A 21,321-nucleotide genomic window follows, 5' to 3' on the forward strand; every position below is an offset into this window, starting at 1 on the left:
GGCATTATGAAGTCTGACGACTACCAACAAATTTTGCAGCATAATGTAGGGTCCAGTGTGAGAAAGCTGGGTCTCCCTCAGAGGTCATGGGTCTTCCAGCAGGACAATGACCCAAAACACACTTCAAAAAGCAGTAGAAAATGGTTTGAGAGAAAGCACTGGAGACTTCTAAGGTGGCCAGCAATGAGTCCAGACCTGAATCCCATAGAACACCTGTGGAGAGATCTAAAAATGGCAGTTTGGAGAAGGCACCCTTCTAATATCAGGGACCTGGAGCAGTTTGCCAAAGAAGAATGGTCTAAAATTCCAGCAGAGCATTGTAAGAAACTCATTGATGGTTACCGGAAGCGGTTGGTCGCAGTTATTTTGGCTAAAGGTTGTGCAACCAAGTATTAGGCTGAGGGTGCCAATACTTTTGTCTGGCCCATTTTTGGAGTTGTGTGAAATGATCAATGTTTTGCTTTTTGCTTCATTCTCTTTTGTGTTTTTTCATTTAAGACAAATTAAATGAAGATAATAATGCCAAAGAATTTGTGTTTGCAATCATTTTCAGGAAGAAACTGAGTATTATCTGACAGAATTGCAGGGGTGTCAATACTTTTGGCCACAACTGTAGCAGGGCTGTGTATGTGCGGGCTTATACGTGTGGCAGGGCTGTGTGTGTGCAGACTCAGGCATGTAGCAGGGCTGTGTGTATGTGGGCTCATGCATGTACCACCACCTTTCTCGACCACTTCACCACCTGGCTACTTGATTTCCTCTCTGCTGACATCACCCACTATCATGGGTGACTTCAACATCCCCATTGACACTTTCACTTCAGCTGCCTCTAAACTATTATCACTGACTGCCTCCTTTGGCCTCACTCAATGTTCCTCCACGGCCACTCACAAAGATGGCTACGTGCTGGACTTCAACTTCATCCACCTCTGTTCCCTTACTAATCTCACTAACTCACCCCTCCCCATGTCTGACTACAACCTACTCACATTCTCTTCCCTCTCCTCTCTAAGGCCTGTTTCACACATCCGTCTTTCACCATCAGTCAAAATCCGCCGTTTTGCCAAAAAAAACGGATCCGCCAAAATTTTAGCGTCCGGTGACATGGCAGCACGGACACTGCAACGTTTTTTGTTGCTGGATCCGTGTTTCTACACTGCGCATGCCCGGAATTGGCTTTCCGGGAAGAAAGTTAACCCTAAATGCCAATCCTGGCGGGTGAAAACATTCTCTCTGTCTCTCCTCACACATTAGACTCACACATTATCGCGCTGTTGCACTCCCATGTTCGAATTCTCCCGCTGCTGACATCACCCAAGATCGCCGGACATGGCCGACTCTTGCGCTGCTGGATTCCCCTGAGATCGCCGATATCGCGGGACATGGCTGACTCTCGCGCTGCTGGATTCCCCCGACATCACGAGAGATGGCCGACTCTCGTGCTGTTGGAATCCCCCGACATTGCCGTTATCGCGGGAGATTGCCGAATAACGTGATATCGCGGCGATGCTTGGTAACCCCCTAGATCGCTATGTGGCCGCAGTCCCTTTATTTGAAGACGCATTCCACCTTGAACGGATCCGTGGTCCGCTGTCATCCGTTCTTCTCTCTGCATCGGCGGATCAGTTTTTTTCCACTTTGGCGGATTTCGGCTGACCGCCGTCAGCGGACGTGTGAAAGAGGCCTAAGTGCGCAACCCCCACTCCACAAACTCACTCATCCTCGCAGAAATCTCAAACACCTCAATCTACACTCACTGAGTCCCTCCTCCCTCTTACTGACATAGCTTCCTTACATGACACAGATGCTGCTGCCACTTTATATAACACCACAATAACAGCAACACTCGATTCGGTCGCCCCCCTCACACATAGCAAAACTCGTACAATCAACAGGCAACCCTGACTGACTAGCCTGACGAAAGAACTGAGACGGGCTTCCAGGGTCACTGAGCGGAGATGGAAGAGATCCCGCTCTGCCGAGCACTTTATCACATACAAGCAGTTCCTCGCCAGCTTCGAGTCCGCGCTCACTGCCGCAAAACAAACCTACTTCTTATCTCTCATGTCCTCCCTGTCTCACAACCCTAAACAGCTTTTCAACACTTTCAATTCTCGACTCCAGAACTTTCTCCCTCTCCTCTGATTTCTGCTGAAGACTTTGCCTCTTTCTTTAAGCAGAAGATCGATAGCATCAGAGAAAGCTTTGGCCTGCAGCCACCAATGCCCCTTGTCTTAACTTCTCAGCTCTGTTCTTCCAAAACCAGCTTCTCCACCATGACAGGTCAGCTCTCCACCCTTCTGTCAAGAACACATCTCACCACTTGCACGCTTGACCCGCTCCCGTCCCACCTCATCCCTGACCTCGCCACAGTATTCATCCCAACACTAACACACCTCTCACCTCTCAACCTCTCACTTACAAATGGTGTCTTCCCCTCATCCTTCAAACATGCCTCGATCACACCATCCTCAAAAAGCCCTCCCTCGACCCATCCTCTGTGTCTAGCTATCGCCCTATATCATTTCTTCCCTATGCCTCAAAACAACTGGAACAGCATGTATATCTTGAACTGTCCTCCCACCTCTCCTCCTGCTCCCTCTTTGACTGGTTCCAATCTGGCTTCTAACCGCATCACTCAACTGAAACTGCCCTATCTAAAGTCACCAATGACCTACTAACCACCAAGAGCAAGCGACCTTACTCTGTCCTCCTCCTGGACCTGTCTTCTGCCTTCAACACCGTGGACCAATCCCTCTTGTTAGAGATTCTCTCATCTCTTGGCATCAGAGACTTGGCCCTATCCTGGATCTCGTCATATCTAACAGACAGGACATTGTGTCTCCCTCTCCCATACCACCTCCTCACCTCGCCCCCTGTCTGTCAGTATTCCCCAAGGCTCAGTTCTAGACCCCGTACTATTCTCCATCTACACCTTTGGCCTGGGAAAGCTCATAGAAGCCCACGGTTTGCAGTGTCACCTCTATGCCGATGACACGCAGATCTACCTATCTGGACCTGACCTCACCTCCTTACTGACCAAAATCCCACCATGTCTGTCTGCTATTTCATCTTCTCTGCTCGCTTTCTCAAACTGAACATGGACCAAACAGAATTCTTCATCTTTCCCCCATCTGACTCTACCCCTCCATCAGACCTATCCATCAATGTCAATAGCTGCTCACTTTCCCTAGTCCTGCATGCCCGATGCCTCGGGGTGATCCTCGATTCTGCCCTCTCTTTCAAGCCACATATCCAAACCCGTGCCTCCTCCTGCCAACTCCAACTCAAAAATATTTCCTGGATCTGTATATTCCTTGACCAAGAAACTGCAAAAACACTTGTGCACGCACTCATCCTCTCCCGCCTAGACTATTGCAACCTCCTACTCTCTGGCTTCCCCTCTTGCACCACTGCAATCCATCCTAAACTCTGCTGTGCGACTAATCCACCTGTCTCCCCGCTAAACTCTGCTGTGCGACTAATCCACCTGTCTCCCCCCTATTCCCCAGCTTCCCCCCTATGCCAGACCCTTCACTGGCTTCTTATTGCCCAGAGGCTCCAGTTCAAAACCCTAACTATGCCATACAAAGCCATACACAACCTGTCTCCTCCATACATCTGTGACATGGTCTCCCGGTACCTACCTACATGCAACCTTCAATCCTCTCAAGATCTCCTTCTCTACTCCCCCCTTATCTCTTCTTCCCACAACCGCATACAGGACTTCTCCCGTGCTTCCCCCATACTCTGGAACGCTCTACCACAGCAAATCAGACACTCACTTACTATGGAAACCTTCAAAAGGAACCTGAAGACCCACCTCTTCTGGAAAGCCTACAACCTGCAGTGATACTCAGTCTACTGAACCGCCGCAAGACCAGCTCTACCCTCTTCTACTGTATCCTCACCCATCCCCTGTAGACTGTGGGCTTTTGCGGGCAGGGTCCTCTCTCCTTCTGTACTTGTATGTCTTGTATTGCTCATGTTTGTTGTACTTGTCTTTGCCCTTTTTTCACATGTAAAGTGCCATGGAATAAATGGCGCTATAAAAATTGTGTGTGTGGGCTCATGCATGTAGCAGGGCTGTGTGTGTATAGGTTCATGAGTGTACCAGGGCTGCGTCTGTATATATACAGCACAGATGAGTCTGCTGCCTGCAGCAGTGTAGAAATTGTATCCTCAGTGGATAGGCCTTGGCTAGTGAGGACTGGCATAGAATGGGTTATTCGCCATTTAAAGAGACAGTACATGCTCTGTGATGGAATCCAGTTCCTTCCGACCCATCCCCTCCCCTGAGCTACAGATGTCTTTTTCATCTATTTTCTTGAAGGGCTCATTCAGCGTCTTAAAAATAAATTGGAAAATGACCTTTCTCTCCTTTTATTCGTCCCCTCCGCTGTGGCCAGATCTCCAGTCACGTCCTGCGGCTTGCGGCTGATTGCTGTATTGAGTGCGACTACATGGTCCCCCAATTTATCTGACTTATATTTTATTTATGGCAGACTGTTTGGTGATTACCCCTTCCCTCTTTGGGGGGGTCAATAATGTGCTATTGTTCTGCACCGGTTGGGTGTTTGCCATTTTTGAGTTATTTACAGCTCCGAAATAGAAGCGTGATTTATTTATCACCATGGTGTGCGGTAATCTGCTGGTATTTACTAAGCTAGTCGCTCCAATAGAAAACGGGAGTGGGGCATATTCTAGGCGCTGCCTGCTTTCAGTTGGATATGTTTGAAAAAGTAATTAGTCGGAGTCCTCCATATTTCATGTGAATATGCATAGGTGAAAAATCCATCCAAATAAAACCAAAAAGTTGGGTTCCCTTAAAGGGGATCTGTTACTTGCCATAAATATGTAATATTCTTCCCCAGTGTAAACGCCGCTGTTCCCCTGAATCCGGCGATGTGTTTCTTAAGCGTCTACGCCTCTCCGTTACTGAGATATGGCCTCCTCTTTCCTGTATGTAAATTAAGTCTTTTAGGTAAGTGGGTGTGGTCATTTCTTTGTGACGACCACGCCTTCTTCACAAACAATACCAGATTTGCATTCTGGTAAGAAGAGGCCATATCTCTGGAACGTAGAGGCGTAGAAACAAAAGAAAAACATCGCCGGATTCAGGAGAAAAGCGGCATTTACACCAGGTAAAGAAAATACATATTTATGGAAAGTGACTCATTCCCTCTAATAATTTTTTTCCGTTAGATTACTGCTATTTTTTCCTTTATAGTTTACTATTTTTAATATTTCTGGAAAACTTTAAGGTCCCGACTTGGGAAACTCATCTTAGGAACGCATGTTTTTTAATTTTATAAGCCCCACCCACTTGTTTGATTACACTAGATCTGTCATATGAATATGATTCATGTGAGTCGAAACACATATAGGATTTGGTGGGTGCAGACCCTGTTCTGTATGCGGAAGCAGTTGTATTCCCCCATTGATCTTGACTTTTGATGCCCCTTCTAAGTTCATCTAAAGCTATAAATGTTTATGAAATATCCCTTTTAGACATTTTTGAGTCTGATAATGTTGTGTTGCCCAACTCTTGAAGGAGTTAAGGACATTCTTTCTTTTTTATACTCCAATCTTATACTTCATGTAGTCAGGGCTGTGGAGTCGGAGTTAGTTTTGGTCGGAGTCTGTAGAAATGTTCCGACTCCAGCTTTAAAAAAAAATGTATTAATATTTCATAATTGAACTTTCATATGAATTTTATAAATGTTACTCAAATATATATGTTCTATCAAACTATGAACAACAGTGATAAGCAGTTCTGCTGGAGATAGAGACATTTCTTACTTATTGTGTGCCACTGTTCTCCACTGCCCTGATCTAATCTTATACTTGGTTAACCTCATGCTGCCCCAACCCCCCTACTTACAGTGTATGAAACTGAAAGTGAAAATGTGTTGCAAATTCTTAGTAGTAAAGCTCCTCCTCTAGACTAGATCATACTAGGTGTGCGTCTTCCAAGCATCTCACAGCTGCCTGCTACTCAGAAGAGGAAGACTGTAAGGCCGGGGTCACACTGGCGAGGAATACGGCCGAGTGAGAGGCGCAAAAAGCACTCATTAGACACGGACAAATGATTTTCTATGGGGTCACTCGCACCAGGCGTATATTTCTCCTCAGTATCCTACGCTCCGTGCCACTCACAGCATGCTGCGATTGTCAGCGTACTACGCCAATACAAGTCTATGGGTGCGCAAAAAATACGGATTACACACGGACCACACATGTGACTTGCGAGAAATACGCACCAGGTGTCTTTTAGAAACCCTGTCATAGGGCTACATTATATGTCCATTTTGCAAGCCTGCGAGAAAATCTCGCCATACGGATGCCATACGGATTACATACGGATGCTGACATGCGCAAAATACGCGACCACACCTTGATTATGGATGACATACGGAGCACTATTTAGGGGTCTGTCATCCGTATTACGCATGTAAAATACTGACCGTATTTTGCGCAGGTTAGTGTGACTCCAGCCTCAGAAGTATTATCCTTTCAACAAACATTGCATCAGTTAACTCTGAGTACATGAGAAATAATAACAGTATTACTGACCACTATATCAGTTGTACGACCTGGCAATTATTTTGTACAATTGTTTTTAGGAAAAACAATTGTCATTTGGATTGTGAATGCAGAATTAAAAACCTGAGAATGTCAAAGAAGCATCACATTAAATCAGCTGTATTTGAACATTTCACCATCACTCAAGATAGAAAACATTATGTCTGTCAGTGTATGACAAATGATCCAGACGAAAACAAATGCTGTGAAGCCAAGATGAGTGCATATTCAGGCAAAGATAAAAATGCTCCTACCAGAGCTTCTAATCTAAAGAGACATTTACAGTGCTTTCATCCAGAAGTACGGAAAGCAGTGGATGAGAAAGACTGCATCCAAACCAATGAACCAGTGCCCAGCTCTTCCAGCCAAACAAAGGAGCAGAGAACTTTGCAGCCATCAGTTGCAAGATATTTTGTCAGTGACAAAGTTATTGTGACAATGACAGTAGAAACATTTAAAAAACAGATCATAGAGCTTGTTGTAAAGGATAGTGTGCCTATTTCATTATTTTCATGACCAGCTTTTATGTGTCTGAATGGGGAAATGGCCCGCAAGCTTGGTGTTTCTCTGGAGAGAGAGAGTATTAGAAAATTAGTAATCGAAGAAGCTTTTAAACAAAAGGAAGAACTTAAAAAAACTCTCAAAGGGCGCTTTCTGTTTCTTAAAATGGATGCCTGCACACGTCACAGAGTGAACTATTTTGCCATCAATGTCCGATTTTGTTTGTGACAAAAATGAAATAGTTACCAAGACATTGGCAGTAAAAGACACCAACGCTCATCACACCAGTGAGTTTCTCCAGGTCTTGGTGGAAAAGGTTCTGCAAGACTATGAACTTAAAGAGCAAGTTCTTTCTGTCGTAACTGACAATGCTTCAAATATGATAAGTACTATTAAGCTAATGAATGAGAGTAATGATGGTGACCAGCAGCTAGAAGAACATTCTGGGTCCACAGACACAGAAATGTTTGAAATAGAGGAACACAGTATTGTAACTGAGGAGCAAACTGAAGTTGCTTCAGATGAACAGCAACATGATAGTTTAGATGATCTTGTTGAAACTGTGTCAATATGTTCTTTCATTCATCACATGCGCTGTGTTGTGCATACGCTACAGCTGGCTATAAGAGACAGTCTGCAAGAAGGACATGCTGCTGCACTGATTGGCAAGGTGAGAAAACTGGCTACTGTTGCCAGAACCCCTAAAGTTGACTCAATTTTGAAGAGACGTGCTGGAAAAGGGGCAATTATTGATCAAGCCACACGATGGGGCAGTACTTAATGATTCAGCGCTTGGTTGAACTGAAAACCTTTCTTGTAGACATGGCTAACCCTCAACTGACGCTAAATAATAGTCAGTGGAATCAGGTGACTGAGCTGGAAAAATTGCTAGAGCACCCATTTACAGTGACTAAAAAATTACAAGCAGAGGACTTAACTCCAGGTATTTTCTTAAAGGAGTGGAAGAACCTGATGTTTCGCCTGTCCCAAAGAGGAGGGTTAATTGCAAGTGGCATTGCTACATCAATGAAACGGAGAGAGGAGCTACTATTACAAAATAACATTCTTTTGGCAGCTGTTTATGTAGACCCAATGCATCGGATTCTTCTAGATGATCAACAGCTAAGTAAAGGAAAAGAAGCTCTGCTTGAAATAGCAGTAAGGATGAAAGGGTTGCAGAACAGTCAGGAGGAACAAGAAGAATTTGGTCGTCCTGCCACATCTTCACCCTCATCATGAACTGATGAAGAATTTAATTTCGAAAAATATTTGGATCACAAGGACCGTGCAAAGCGTTCCCGCATAGAAGAAGAGTCATCCCCATCAAGGAACACAGCCAGTACATTTCAGCAGAATTTTTCATGTGCACTAAAAGAAATTGAGAAATTTGACCGTTCATCAAAAATAACAGTGCAACAAGCGATTCCTCTGTATCCTGACATTGTCAGAGATGTTGCCCGAGTGGTTACTGCTTTGCCACCAACACAAGTTATTCTAGAGAGGTTGTTCTCTGCTCTCAACATAATTAGATCAGATTTGAGGGCATCCATGAAGGAGGATCTGACAGAGGCAATACTTTTTCTGAGGACAAATTTATAGATTTCTTCTTATTAACTGCATAAAAGTGTTTATTGCATATTTACTTACAGGTTAGAAAAGTTTATAAAAGTTATTTGCTATATTCTAATTGTATTCTAATAAATGTAGTTTTTGCTCTAAGTGGTCTGATTACTTATATGATGGTGAGAAACTGAATAAGCACGATGTTTAATATTTTACAACAGTAAATTTGTTGTTATGAATTGGCCATTCATGAAGGAGTCTGAGTCGGAGCCGGAGTCGAAGTCTGATAAAATCCAGGAGTCGGAGTCGCAACTGTGGCTTACCGACTCCACAGCCCTGCATGTAGTTATACTTTAATGTGGTCTGTGGTCTTAAATCAGCTGAGAGGAGCTCAGAAAAAGACAAATAAATGCCACACTCTCTTGTCAGAAGGAGCCCACTGACAAATTCTCAGTTAACTCATTCTGCAGCCAGCAATGGACAGTGCACCACAGAGGCTGCAGAATGCAAACGGTGCAACATTTTTAGTGAAACCTAATTGCCATAATTCTTTTTTAAAATTGTTGAATGACCCCTCTTAAAGGGATTTTTATCTATCATTTACGTTTTCTATATATTTTAATTTTCCTTTGTCATTTACATCCCATATTGATGTTCAGCAAGTGATGCCTTTGTCCTGCTGATGATGCTGGGGGTGGTAGTAGTCGTCCATCCATAGTTCTGAGGTTTGCACTATCTATATTTCTCCATTTTTCAGCGTTGCAGGTTTGCACCCCGAGGACCTTACAATGATTAAATGTCCTACAGATTATTCATGCGGTGCGGCCGCTGGCATCTCCCTTGTGGGGTGCTGCCCTTTCTTTCTCGTTTGTTTATGGTAAATCCTACATTTGCTTCTAAGACTGTATGTTGAAATATTAACAAGGGGCTTAATATTCGGAGGAGGGGGTCTCTACGGTAAAAGCCCTGGAGTCTCATGACCTGTGAACGTACATATGACGGTGGATACATGGCAGTGGCGATGGCCATTGTCCTACTACTTTGCGTTGTGTGGTGACCTGTCCTGTTTTTGCCCCTGACACAGGGAGGCGCTCTCTCACACATTTTTTTTTTCATTTGCTTTTTTTTTACAGGGCTACAGACAGAAAGACTCGTACATTGCGAGCCAGGGCCCGTTGCGTCACACCATGGAGGATTTCTGGAGGATGATTTGGGAGTGGAAATCCTGTTCTATTGTAATGTTAACCGAGCTGGAAGAAAGAGGACAGGTAAGGGTTAATTAGAGTGGTGGGAAAATTACACCATAATCAGAAAATCATAATCTGTTACTGAGGAACATTTTTTGATGGCTGATTTGTCTATAAACCGTCGTGATCTCTTGGTTGTCCGCCTCCTCGGGGGCGTGGAGCTTGACCGTACGTTCTTATTCCTGCGTCCTTACAGGAGAAGTGTGCACAGTATTGGCCGTCAGAGGGCGTCATGTCATTCGGGGACATCACTATGGAAATGAAGAAAGAGGAGGAATGTGAGAGCTACACAGTGCGAGATCTACTGGTCACCAACACCCGGGTGAGAACGCCCACAAGGTCTGGTAGGGTTCCCTGCATCGGGACATTGTCTTGTGGGGCCTCGGCCGGTAAGCTCTACTTATCCTTGGTCCTTCAGCACCTGCACTCCATTTATCTTTTGGGGCATCTACTGATGGACTTCATTGGTTTTTTGGGACTTGGCAGCTGAACTCTACTTCCCTTTTGGGGCTTCAACAACTGGATGTTCATTTTGGACTTCGACAACTGAATTCCACCAGTCCCCCGCCTGGTGAACTCCATTTGATTTTTCTTTGTGGCCTCCCAGGAGGGGTCGTCTTTTATCCTATTTTACACCTTACAAGGTAGCCTCCACTTGCCTTTTGGGGCTTCACCAAGTGGAACTCGCTTGTCCTTTGGCGCCCCGCCAGGTGGACTCTGCTTGTCCTTTGGCGCCCCGCCAGGTGGACTCTGCTTGTCCTTTGGCGCCCCGCCAGGTGGACTCTGCTTGTCCTTTGGCGCCCCGCCAGGTGGACTCTGCTTGTCCTTTGGCGCCCCGCCAGGTGGACTCTGCTTGTCCTTTGGCGCCCCGCCAGGTGGACTCTGCTTGTCCTTTGGCGCCCCGCCAGGTGGACTCTGCTTGTCCTTTGCCGCCCCGCCAGGTGGACTCTGCTTGTCCTTTGCCGCCCCGCCAGGTGGACTCTGCTTGTCCTTTGCCGCCCCGCCAGGTGGACTCTGCTTGTCCTTTGCCGCCCCGCCAGGTGGACTCTGCTTGTCCTTTGCCGCCCCGCCAGGTGGACTCTGCTTGTCCTTTGCCGCCCCGCCAGGTGGACTCTGCTTGTCCTTTGCCGCCCCGCCAGGTGGACTCTGCTTGTCCTTTGCCGCCCCGCCAGGTGGACTCTGCTTGTCCTTTGCCGCCCCGCCAGGTGGACTCTGCTTGTCCTTTGCCGCCCCGCCAGGTGGACTCTGCTTGTCCTTTGCTGCCCTGCCTGGCAGACTGCGCTTGTGCTTTGCTGCCCTGCCTGGCAGACTGCTCCTGGCCTTTGGTGCCCCGATATCACTTTCCATTAACCAGTACTTTTTTTTATCCAGGAAAACAAAGCACGTCAGATCCGACAGTTCCACTTTCACGGGTGGCCGGAGGTTGGGATCCCAACAGACGGAAAAGGGATGATCAATATCATCGCAGCCGTACAAAAACAGCAACAGCAGTCCGGGAATCACCCGATCACTGTGCACTGCAGGTGAGTAGAAAAGCTGCCTCTGCCAACTCTGCGACCACTGGCCCATATTCTCCGGGAGGGTTAATGACGCTGATGTTTGTGTCCGCAGTGCCGGCGCTGGGAGGACGGGGACGTTTTGCGCCCTTAGTACAGTCCTGGAGAGAGTGAAAGCTGAGGGAATTCTAGACGTCTTTCAGACCGTGAAAAGCTTGAGGTTACAGCGGCCACACATGGTCCAGACACTGGTACGTCCTTGGTTTCTTCCATTGGAGCCCATTTTTGGGGGCGATACAGGGCGTTGGTTGGAGTCACAGAGCGATAATGTCCCTTTTTTTGGGGGGGGGGGGGTTGTCCTGATCAAGAAATGAATTGCGACTCTCCCGTTACAGGAGCAGTACGAGTTCTGCTACAGAGTGGTGCAAGAATACATCGACGCCTTCTCGGACTACGCCAACTTCAAATAAGAAGCCGGCGGAGGACGCGACCGTGGCCTTTAATATTTTGTAATATTCTATTTGTTAATATCTAGATCAGTGTATATATCTTAACTGTTTTAGAGGATTGGTACAACGTGCTTTATATTAGCTGGACATTTTATATGTAGCAAAGTGATTAGTGCCGATAGCCATGTAGGATTTTTTTTTTTTTCATTTTTTTTATAATTTGAATACAATAGCTTGATGATTTGGATTATTATTTTTTTTTTTTTTATATCACATCCCCCATTTGTTTATTGGCATTGACACAAGCTCCATCTCTAACCTGAAAGGAAAAAGCCTTTGGAAGCTTTTTTTTTTTTTTTTTTTAAATTTTAAACGAGACTTATGGGAAACACAGCAGCATCATAGGCGCCACATTTATTGCCGTCATCGTGAATTTCTTCTGTAAATAATTATATAAATAGAAATTATATCATAGATTTTTTTTGTATTAAAAGCAAAAAACAAAAAGATGAGATTAAACTATCGGGTCTTGAGATTATTGATACTCCTTTTAACGCGAGGCCTCCATTTGTGACGGAGGCAAGACTTGCGGTGCTCGTAAGGGTCAGGGGGGAAAAAAGGGGGTGTCAGACCCCAGTTGTAACCTGAATATGCTGCTTTGTATCACATAGGGCTAATTCTTATCGTACATTCCAGGCATTGAAGAAGAAAAAAAACAAAACCCAAGTCAACTTTTTCTCCTCTATGCTTTATCATTTACTCACAACATGGGCAGCTATTTTGTCAGCTCCAAATATGATGACAAGGCTATATAGTTGTGTTGCACACACTATCCTAGGATAAAGCGCAAGGCTGGCCATAGCGGTCACTCTTAAAGGGGACTTGTCACTTGCCATAAATATGTACTTTTATTGACTACAGTGAATGCCGCTGTTCTCCTGAATCCGACGTTGTTTTTCTTTTGTTCCTGTGCCTTTCCATCCCTGAGATATGACTTCTTCCCTGTACATAAATCTAGTCTTTTATGGAGGCGTGGTCCTCATGAAGACTCCCACATAGAAGAGTTGAGGACCATGCCCACTTCATTCTAGATTTTTAGACAGAGAAAAAAGGCCATATCTCAGGAACAGAGAAGGATAGAAACAAAAGAAAAACAACGTTGGATTCAAAAGAACGGTAGTATTTACACCACATGAAAAAAATACATAGTTATAGCGAGTGACAAATCCCCTTTAAATCCTTAGGAGTCAGTGTCATGGACAGCTACTATCCATCAATAACAATTGGTCAATATCTGAAATGATGGGCATCATTCTGAACATTGATCAAGCTGACAAAAATGACTGACCTATGGCCACGTTCATGTCCAGAAACATCCGTGAAAGCCCAATTTTCATTATTTTCTTAAGTTGGGCTCGACTTTGTCTGCTGATGTAACACACCATTTTTATTAACTTTCCACCAGTTTTAGACAGAACTTTCTTAACTGAAGGCATTCCTCGTACTAATGTCACTAGAGCTAGATTGCACAGACTGGAAAAAAAATATATTGGAAGATTTTGTTTATTGCTATGATTTGCTGGCACAGAATTCCACTTAAAGGGCAACTCCGATCAGATACAAAACATTCTACACATGTAGGTACAAGTTCTTGCCCATAAGGGGTGGTGTTACTGTACTTAGTTTTGGTGTGGTAAAGATATGATTTGGAAAGTGTTCTATGGGTAGATATTAGTGATGAGCGAACCTGCTGGGATAAGGTGTTCTCCGAGCATGCTCGTGTGCTAACCGAGTATCTTCAGCATGCTCAAACAACATGTTCGAGTCACCACGGCTGCATGTCTCGCTGCTGTCTGACAGCTGCAACACATGCAGGGATTGCCTGTTAGGTAACATGTTATTTATGTTCTCCGAGTATGCTCGTGTGCTAACAGAGTATCTTCAGCATGCTCAAACGACATGTTCGAGTCACCACGGCTGCATGTCTTGCTGCTGTCTGACAGCTGCAACACATGCAGGGATTGCCAGTTTGTTAGGTAATCCCTGCATGCGTTGTGGCTGTTGAACAGCCGCGAGACATGCAGGCGCGGGGGGGACTCGAACATGTTATTTGAGCATGCTGAAGATACTCGGTTAGCGCACGAGCATACTCGGAGAACATAAATAACATGTTACCTAACAAACAGGCAATCCCTGCATGTGTTGCAGCTGTGGTGACTCGAACATGTTGTTTGAGCACGCTGAAGATACTCCTCAGTTAGCACACGAGCATGCTCGGAGAACACCTTATCCCAGCATGTTCTCTCAGCACTAGTAGATGTAAATAACACATTCTAGTCCCGGAAATTTTACTGAAGACAATGTTACCGTTAGCTGTAATCGGAGTTGCCCTTTAGTGTTCCCAGCAGTGACTATAATTTTACCTGAAATCTTTTTGTGGCACCTTATGTTTTTTTGTTGTTTTTTTTTTTTTTTAATTGACTTAAAGTATCAGTGATAATAAAAAAGTGAACCCGCTGCTGATGTACAGAACTGTGGCAGGGGTTCCTAATGTCTGTATGCAGATTCATTGGTATTTGACATGTGACACAAACCGCTGGAGGTTTAGAGGAGATTCTTGATCTGTACATCTAGTGCACACATCCCACCTTGGGCGCCAACTCTGACCATGGAGTTTCCCGCTTCTTCCACCTGTGTCCCACCTTGGGCGCCAAATCTGACCATGGAGTTTGCCGCTTCTTCCTCCTGTGGAGGTCACAGAGGGATTCTTCACATAAACCTTCAGATGACATTAGTAGTAGTGAATCCTCCCCACATGTAGTTTTCTCCCCTAAACTATTGGCTTTTGGGTAATAAATATAGGGGCTTTAAGGGGTGGTTGTCCAGGATTTACATATTGATGGACTTATCCACGATGAGGGTCTGACATCCAGCAACCCCACTGTTCAGCTGTCATCGGTTCCATAGATGGCAGGTGGTACTCAGCAGCACAGCTCCATACATTGTGTAATGTCTGTTCTCGGTACTGCAGCTCTACTCCTATTGAAATTGATAGGATCTAATCCGCACTATTCAAGACTAGCCACTACTTTGTGTATGGCGCTGTAGAGTTATATTCGGCCAGATCTTCTGATAGGTGTCGGATTTTCGTCAGGATAGGTCACCAAAATCAGACTGAGTATAGTCCTCACCCAACACCGTGAGGGGGAGCCAAGGAGGGAAATCTTATCCAAACAAACCTGACCTGAACATTGGCGGTGACCAAAGGAAATGCAACCAAATTGATAGCACTTAGGATATGACACAGTCGGTGGTAACTCTTTTTGTGTGTGTGTTTTTATACAATTTTTTTTACCTATAGCACTTTATTTTTGTGGGTAGGGGGATGTATCTGATCTAATTTTTCCCTTTTTTGCAATTTTATCTCAATTGACAGTGGGGGTGATACGAGGGTTTGCACTGTATGGCATCAGAAGATAAGGGAAGAGACTGAGGGGTCATTACTCTGTCGCCTCATTGGGGGACACAGAACCATGGGTGTTATGCTGCTGTCCACTAGGAGGTGACACTATGCATAATCTGAAAAAGATTAACTTTGGCTCCTCCTCTGCAGTATACACCCCTGGACGGCGTCAGCCTTCTCCAGTTTTTGCTTAGCTTAGTGTCGCATAGGAGGCACACCTAAAGATTTTTTCCCGATTGGTTCCCCCCTACAGACGCCCACTGGAAACGTGGGATCTCAACCTGGTCCTGACAGCATTACAGGCACCACCTTTCGAACCCCTTAAGGAAGTCCCACTCTGCATCCTGTCACATAAAGTGGTTTTTCTGGTGGCAATCACCTCGCTGCGCAGGGTGTCTGAATTGTCAGCACTCTCCTGCAGATGGTCTTTCCTAGCTTTTCACCAGGACAAGGTGGTTCTCCGTACAGTACCATCCTTCCTTCCGAAGGTTGTGTCCACCTTCCACCTCAATGAAGAAATTTCACTGCCATCCCTTTGCCCGGTTCCGGTTCATAGAGTGGAGAAGGCTCTGCATGCGCTTGACCTCGTCAGGGCATTGCGTATTTACGTGTCTAGGACTGCACCCTTCCGGAAGTCTGATTCCTTTTTCATTCTTCCGGAGGGCGTTCGCAAGGGTCTGCCGGCTTCCAAAGCTACCCTTGCCAGGTGGATCAAGTACACCATACAAGAGGCTTACCGACTTAACAATTCCCCTCTTCCGGCCGGTATCACGGCGCACTCTACGCGGGCAGTAGGGGCATCCTGAGCCATTCGGCACAACAAGTGTGTAAGGCGGCCACTTGGACTAGCCTACACACGTTTACGAAACACTACAGTGTTCATACCCAGTCCTCAGCGGATGCGAGCCTGGGTAGACTGGTTCTGCAGGCGGCAGTGCCCCAAGTTTAGGGACCTGCTAGCACAATATTCGTCCATTGCTTCCCACCCAGGGACTGCTTTGGGACGTCCCATGGTTCTGTGTCCCCCAATGAGGCGACAGAGTAAAGGAGATTTTTGTGTACTCACCGTAAAATCTCTTTCTCTTAGCCTCTAATTGGGGGACACAGCTCCCACCCTGTTGCCCTTACGGGCCGTTGTTTACGGTTGAGTTCTCATATTGTTCTTTGAGCTTGTACATAGTAGCCTTCTTACAGGCATGGTTATGTTATTTCTGTTACGTTCCTCCTAATGCTTTTGCACAAAACTGCAGAAGGGTGACGCCGTCCAGGGGTGTATACTGCAGAGGAGGAGCCAAAGTTAATCTTTTTCAGATTATGCATAGTGTTGGCTCCTAATGGACAGCAGAATAACACCCATGGTTCTGTGTCCCCCAATTAGAGGCTAAGAGAAAAAGATTTTACGGTGAGTACACAAAAATCTCCTTTTTTGAGGAAGGCAGGGTACACTGTAGGATTTTTGTGCTCTTTTTTTTTTTTTTTTTTTTTTTTTGCGCCAATCCTGTATTTGGCCATATTTACAGATCGGTGTATGAATTCCTACACCGTGCCTTCATGGTCACTCAGCTGCAGGCTTATTGCATATAGTACTTCTGAACATTTTTCTGGACCCCCTTAGTTGTTTTTTTTTGGGGGGGGGGGGGTGCAGTTTTTTTATATGGGGCCTCTTTTATCTGTTTTCTTCTTCATCTGATTCAGATTTAGAGCATTTTTATTTCAAGCAGAAACACCAAAATTTGACTTGTCGCTTCTTTTTTAACATAAAAAAAACACGATTGATAAAGAAACTGCCATGTGCGTGGTAGATGTGAACAAGGAGCTTATTCAAAGAGGATTTAAAGGTTTTTTTTTTTTTTTAATTTTAAGAACAGAATCTGCTCCAAAATCCACATCTGAAAACTGTGTGAACATGACCTTAGGATATGTTTTGGGGTTTTATCCCCCCCCCCTTGGATTCTAAAGCAAATCTGACATATGGCAGAAAGACTCAGGCTAAGTTTTTGGAGCTTTTTGTGTACGCACAGCCTAATGTGGATTAGCTTCAAAATCCATGTCTGAAAACTCAGAATTTTCACATGGATTATTCTGGATCAAAAATCCACACAAAAAAAAGTGTTTAAAAAATTAAATTTTTCTAGTGTTTTCTTTTAATACACTTTTTGTGCATGGGACGTTTTTTTTCCGTTTCAACTGTCCAATTTTGAGCTTCCAGAATTGACTTTTTTTTTACCTTTTTCCACATAGTGCACTTGACGCTGTTTTTTTTACTATTTGGATTTCTTCTTGGAAGTAACGGGAAGCTTATTCGGAGAGGATTGGAATCTTTTTTTTTTTTTTTTTTTTTAAGGTGTCAAACGTTGTCAATTTTATTTAAATTCGCATGACACCAAAAATGGCATAACCCCAGCCTCTCGAAGAGTCACCCCCCAGCACCCAGTAGAGGAAAAACCCCCTGTGGGGGAAACCTCTAGGGAACCATAACTGGAGGATCTTCATGTGGATTTTGAAGCAGAATCCGTGTGAACCAATCCCAAGTGATACATTTTCCATAAAGATGCTCCATGGAGTTCCCCTTTAAGTAATCTTTCTTTTCTAGCTTTTTAGTAAAACTTCAGGTTGTGTTGCTCTGCTCCTGTTCTCCCATCGCTCCGATGTTGCCCGTCAGACAAGCTTTGATGTGTAAATCCCGAGTTCTGCGCTCGGTCAATATAACCTCACATCCATTTTCGGAGGTATTTACGTGTCTCTCCACCTCTGACGGTGGGATTGCGATGTCACCCGGTCGCTCGTATTGACGAAGCGTCACCAAAATCCGATTGCTCATTCTCCAAGCTTAATAGGTCGTAATCGGCAAACACATCAATGTAATTATCATGATCTATGGGAGATGAGCGGAGCGGGATAATGAGGTCAGACAGAGCGGCTCTGCATCGCCAAGTGCCAAGAAACTCCCACTATGTGAATGTCACTTTTTTTTCTCTGTCATTTTTATTTTATTTTTTTGCCTTCATAGTTTTTTATATTTTTTTTTTATTTTTTTGTAAATTTTTAGATCTGTTCTATAGGATTTGACTTGACATTAAAGCATGTGGATGCCTTCAGGAACTTTGTATTTTTTTTTTTATTTTTTTTTTTACTTAATTGCAAAAATTATTTTAGCCCCTAATACTACATGCATTTAAGTTTTTATTAAGAATTTTGCACTTGTTTAGCTTTGCTGTCTGCAGAATGAGTTAACTGAGAATCCACCAGTGAGCTTGTTCTGATGGAAAGTGTAACTTTTTTATTTGTCTTTTTACTGTTCCCCTCTCTATGCGGAGTTATTTATGACCTCATCAAGGTTCGGCTGTGGTTATGGTCTACAAATCCGTAAAGAGGAATTCAGAAAAAGACAAAAGCGTTCATTCTGCAGCCTGTAAAAGTCGGACAGAGCAAAATTCTTAACGGAACCCGATGGCAAATATTATTTTTAGCCCGATATACATGCATATAAGTAGCAACAAACTTCTCCAAAGTTATCCGTAAGATTAACATGGCTGCTTTCTTCCAAAAAACAGCGCCACCTCTGTGTGGCATCGTAGCTCATCACTTCTTTGGAGCTGAGCTGTAATACCTGACGACAACAGAAGTGGCGCTGTTTTCTTACACGCCTCTTACCAGAAAGTTTTTTGTTTTTGTTTTTTTCTTTCTCTTATTTTTTTAATAATTTTTATATATTTTTTTTTTATTAAATATTTTTTTATTTTAGGTTTTTGAAAATAATGTGTTTTAACTGTAACAACTCGCATTCTGTTCCAACTTGTGTCCAATTCCAGTGGTAGTGACACAATCAGGTCCGTGCAATTTACAGTTGACCTCCGACATAAAGGTATATAATGAGAACACATTGATAGATTTCCGGGGAGCCCCGTACTCGGCGGCGGTCCAGTAGGATCATTTTCAGTAGGCGCCATTTATGTGACCTCACCAAATCTGCCGGTATTTTGGAACTTATGAATGGACTGAACATTCCGTCAAACATTTCCATGATTCTTTTTGTATTTTGTTCCCCTTTTTCTTTGTTTCAGGGTTGTGTACCATTGTGACCTTTACTTTTTTGTACCATGTGAGCCGCAGTTTGGGTTTTCGGCTGCGGTTTTAGCTCTGTCCATCCTCCGCATTAATCCTGACATCAGATCATGCTATTAATGGTGTAAATAAAGGCTTGTCCATTCCCTGATTTTTGGGACGTCGCTCAAGCACCAGGTTTTATTCTGAAATAAATGTGCTCATTCCAGAAAGTCTTGTGTGAGTGTGAGCTTCTTTCATCTGGAATTTGCAGGATTTTTATTTTTTTTGTAATGAGTTTTGTGTTCATCGATCCTGCATGGCGTCACATAGGCTCTATATTATGGGGCGCCATATTACAGACACATCCCTCTTAACATCAGTTCAAGCTCACCTTATGATTACGGGCTTTGCTCTGTGACTGTGCCATGAACTTCATCCAACTTAACACAGCAGAGAGGGCTATTCTTACCGGCTACAATTCCATTTTTCAGCAGCACTTGCTTCTCCTCAGTGCTGCAGGCCCCTCTTTCTCTGCTGTGAGTTCCTGACTAGTCCCACCTATCTGTGTCATCAAGCTAATGTGTGCACTCCCAGTTCTTATACAGCACACTACCTGCCAGATGCTTTCTTCTGCAGTCTACATCAGTATAGCTACCTCTGTAGTTTTACATCATTATCTGGTTCTGGCAGAGCCCAACTCTCCTGCACGTCTCCACAATGGCAGTGCAGAGCTGTGTTTGTTGCCTGCTGCAGAGAGATTAGTTTTGTCTAACTGCAAAATCTTGCTATATTGATGCATATGATGGTTGCAAATCATTGATCGGACTTCAGGAGGCATCAAACACAACTCGACTTATCTCAGCCCCTGTACACAGAGCTCTATACAGCAGTCTCCTTCCTGGCCCCTCTATATACAACCTATCCTGTGGCATATCTTTCCGTTTATCTCATCAGCCCCCTGTATACAGCCCATCCAGCAGTATATGTCTCCTCTCAGCCCCCTGTATACTGCCCATCCTGCAGTATGTTTCTTTTCCCACCATCCTGTATACAGTAAATCCTGCAGCATATCTCTCAGCCCCCTGTATACAGTCCATCCTGCAGTAAATCTCTTCTTTCTGTCCCCTCTATGTACAGTTGATCCTGCAGTATATTTCTCCTCCCAGCCTCCTATATACAGTAAATCCTGCAGTATATCACTCCTCAGTCCCCTGTATAAAGAACATCCTGCAGTATATCTACTTTCTGTCCCCTTTATAGAAGCACATCCTGCAATATATCTCTTCTTTCTGTCTCCTTCATAATACAGCTCATCCTGCAGTATATCTCCTTTATATACAGTCCAGCATGCATTATTTCTCTCCTTTCTGTCCCCTTTATATACAGCCCATCCTGCAGTATCTTTGTCTACCATTATATACAGCCCATCCTGCAGTATATCTCTACTTTCTGTTCCCTGTATATAAGCACATCCTGCAATATATCTCTTCATTCTGTCTCCTTTATAATACAGCCCATCCTGCAGTATATCTCTCCTTTATATACAGCCCAGCATGCAGTATTTCTCTCCTTTCTGTCCCCTTTATATACAGCCCATCCTCCAGTATATCTTATTTCTGTCTACATTATATACAGCCCATCCTGCAGTGTTTCTCTGTTTTCTGTCCCCTTTATATACAGCCCATCCTGCAGTATCTCTTCTTTCTGTCTATTTTATATACAGTCCGTCCTGCAGTGTTTCTCTCCTTTCTGTCCCCTTTATATACAGCCCATCCTGCAGTATCTTTTCTTTCTGTCTATTTTATATACAGTCCATCCTCCAGTGTTTCTCTCCTTTCTGTCCCCTTTATATACAGCCCATCCTGCAGTATCTCTTCTTTCTGTCTATTTTATATACAGTCCGTCCTGCAGTGTTTCTCTCCTTTCTGTCCCCTTTATATACAGCCCATCCTGCAGTATCTTTTCTTTCT

General features: G+C 44.3%; 1 protein-coding gene across 2 annotated transcripts in view; it reads left to right on the forward strand.

Annotated features, from left to right (window-relative positions):
- Nucleotides 1-19,581, forward strand: part of PTPRA (protein tyrosine phosphatase receptor type A) — a 147,235-nt gene extending 127,654 nt beyond the window's left edge. For both annotated transcript variants that reach the window (XM_073586738.1, XM_073586739.1), the window contains 5 exons: nt 9,783-9,917; nt 10,093-10,218; nt 11,268-11,419; nt 11,508-11,643; nt 11,788-19,581. In XM_073586738.1, coding sequence (XP_073442839.1) covers nt 9,783-9,917; nt 10,093-10,218; nt 11,268-11,419; nt 11,508-11,643; nt 11,788-11,862 — 624 coding nt within the window. In that variant the 3' untranslated portion in view covers nt 11,863-19,581. The remainder of the gene's footprint in view (nt 1-9,782; nt 9,918-10,092; nt 10,219-11,267; nt 11,420-11,507; nt 11,644-11,787) is intronic.
- The last annotated feature ends 1,740 nt before the right edge of the window (nt 19,582-21,321 follow it).

This window comes from Dendrobates tinctorius, unplaced genomic scaffold, assembly GCF_039654945.1.
Source record: "Dendrobates tinctorius isolate UK_male_01 unplaced genomic scaffold, ASM3965494v1 ptg000095l, whole genome shotgun sequence".
Lineage (NCBI taxonomy): Eukaryota > Metazoa > Chordata > Amphibia > Anura > Dendrobatidae > Dendrobates > Dendrobates tinctorius.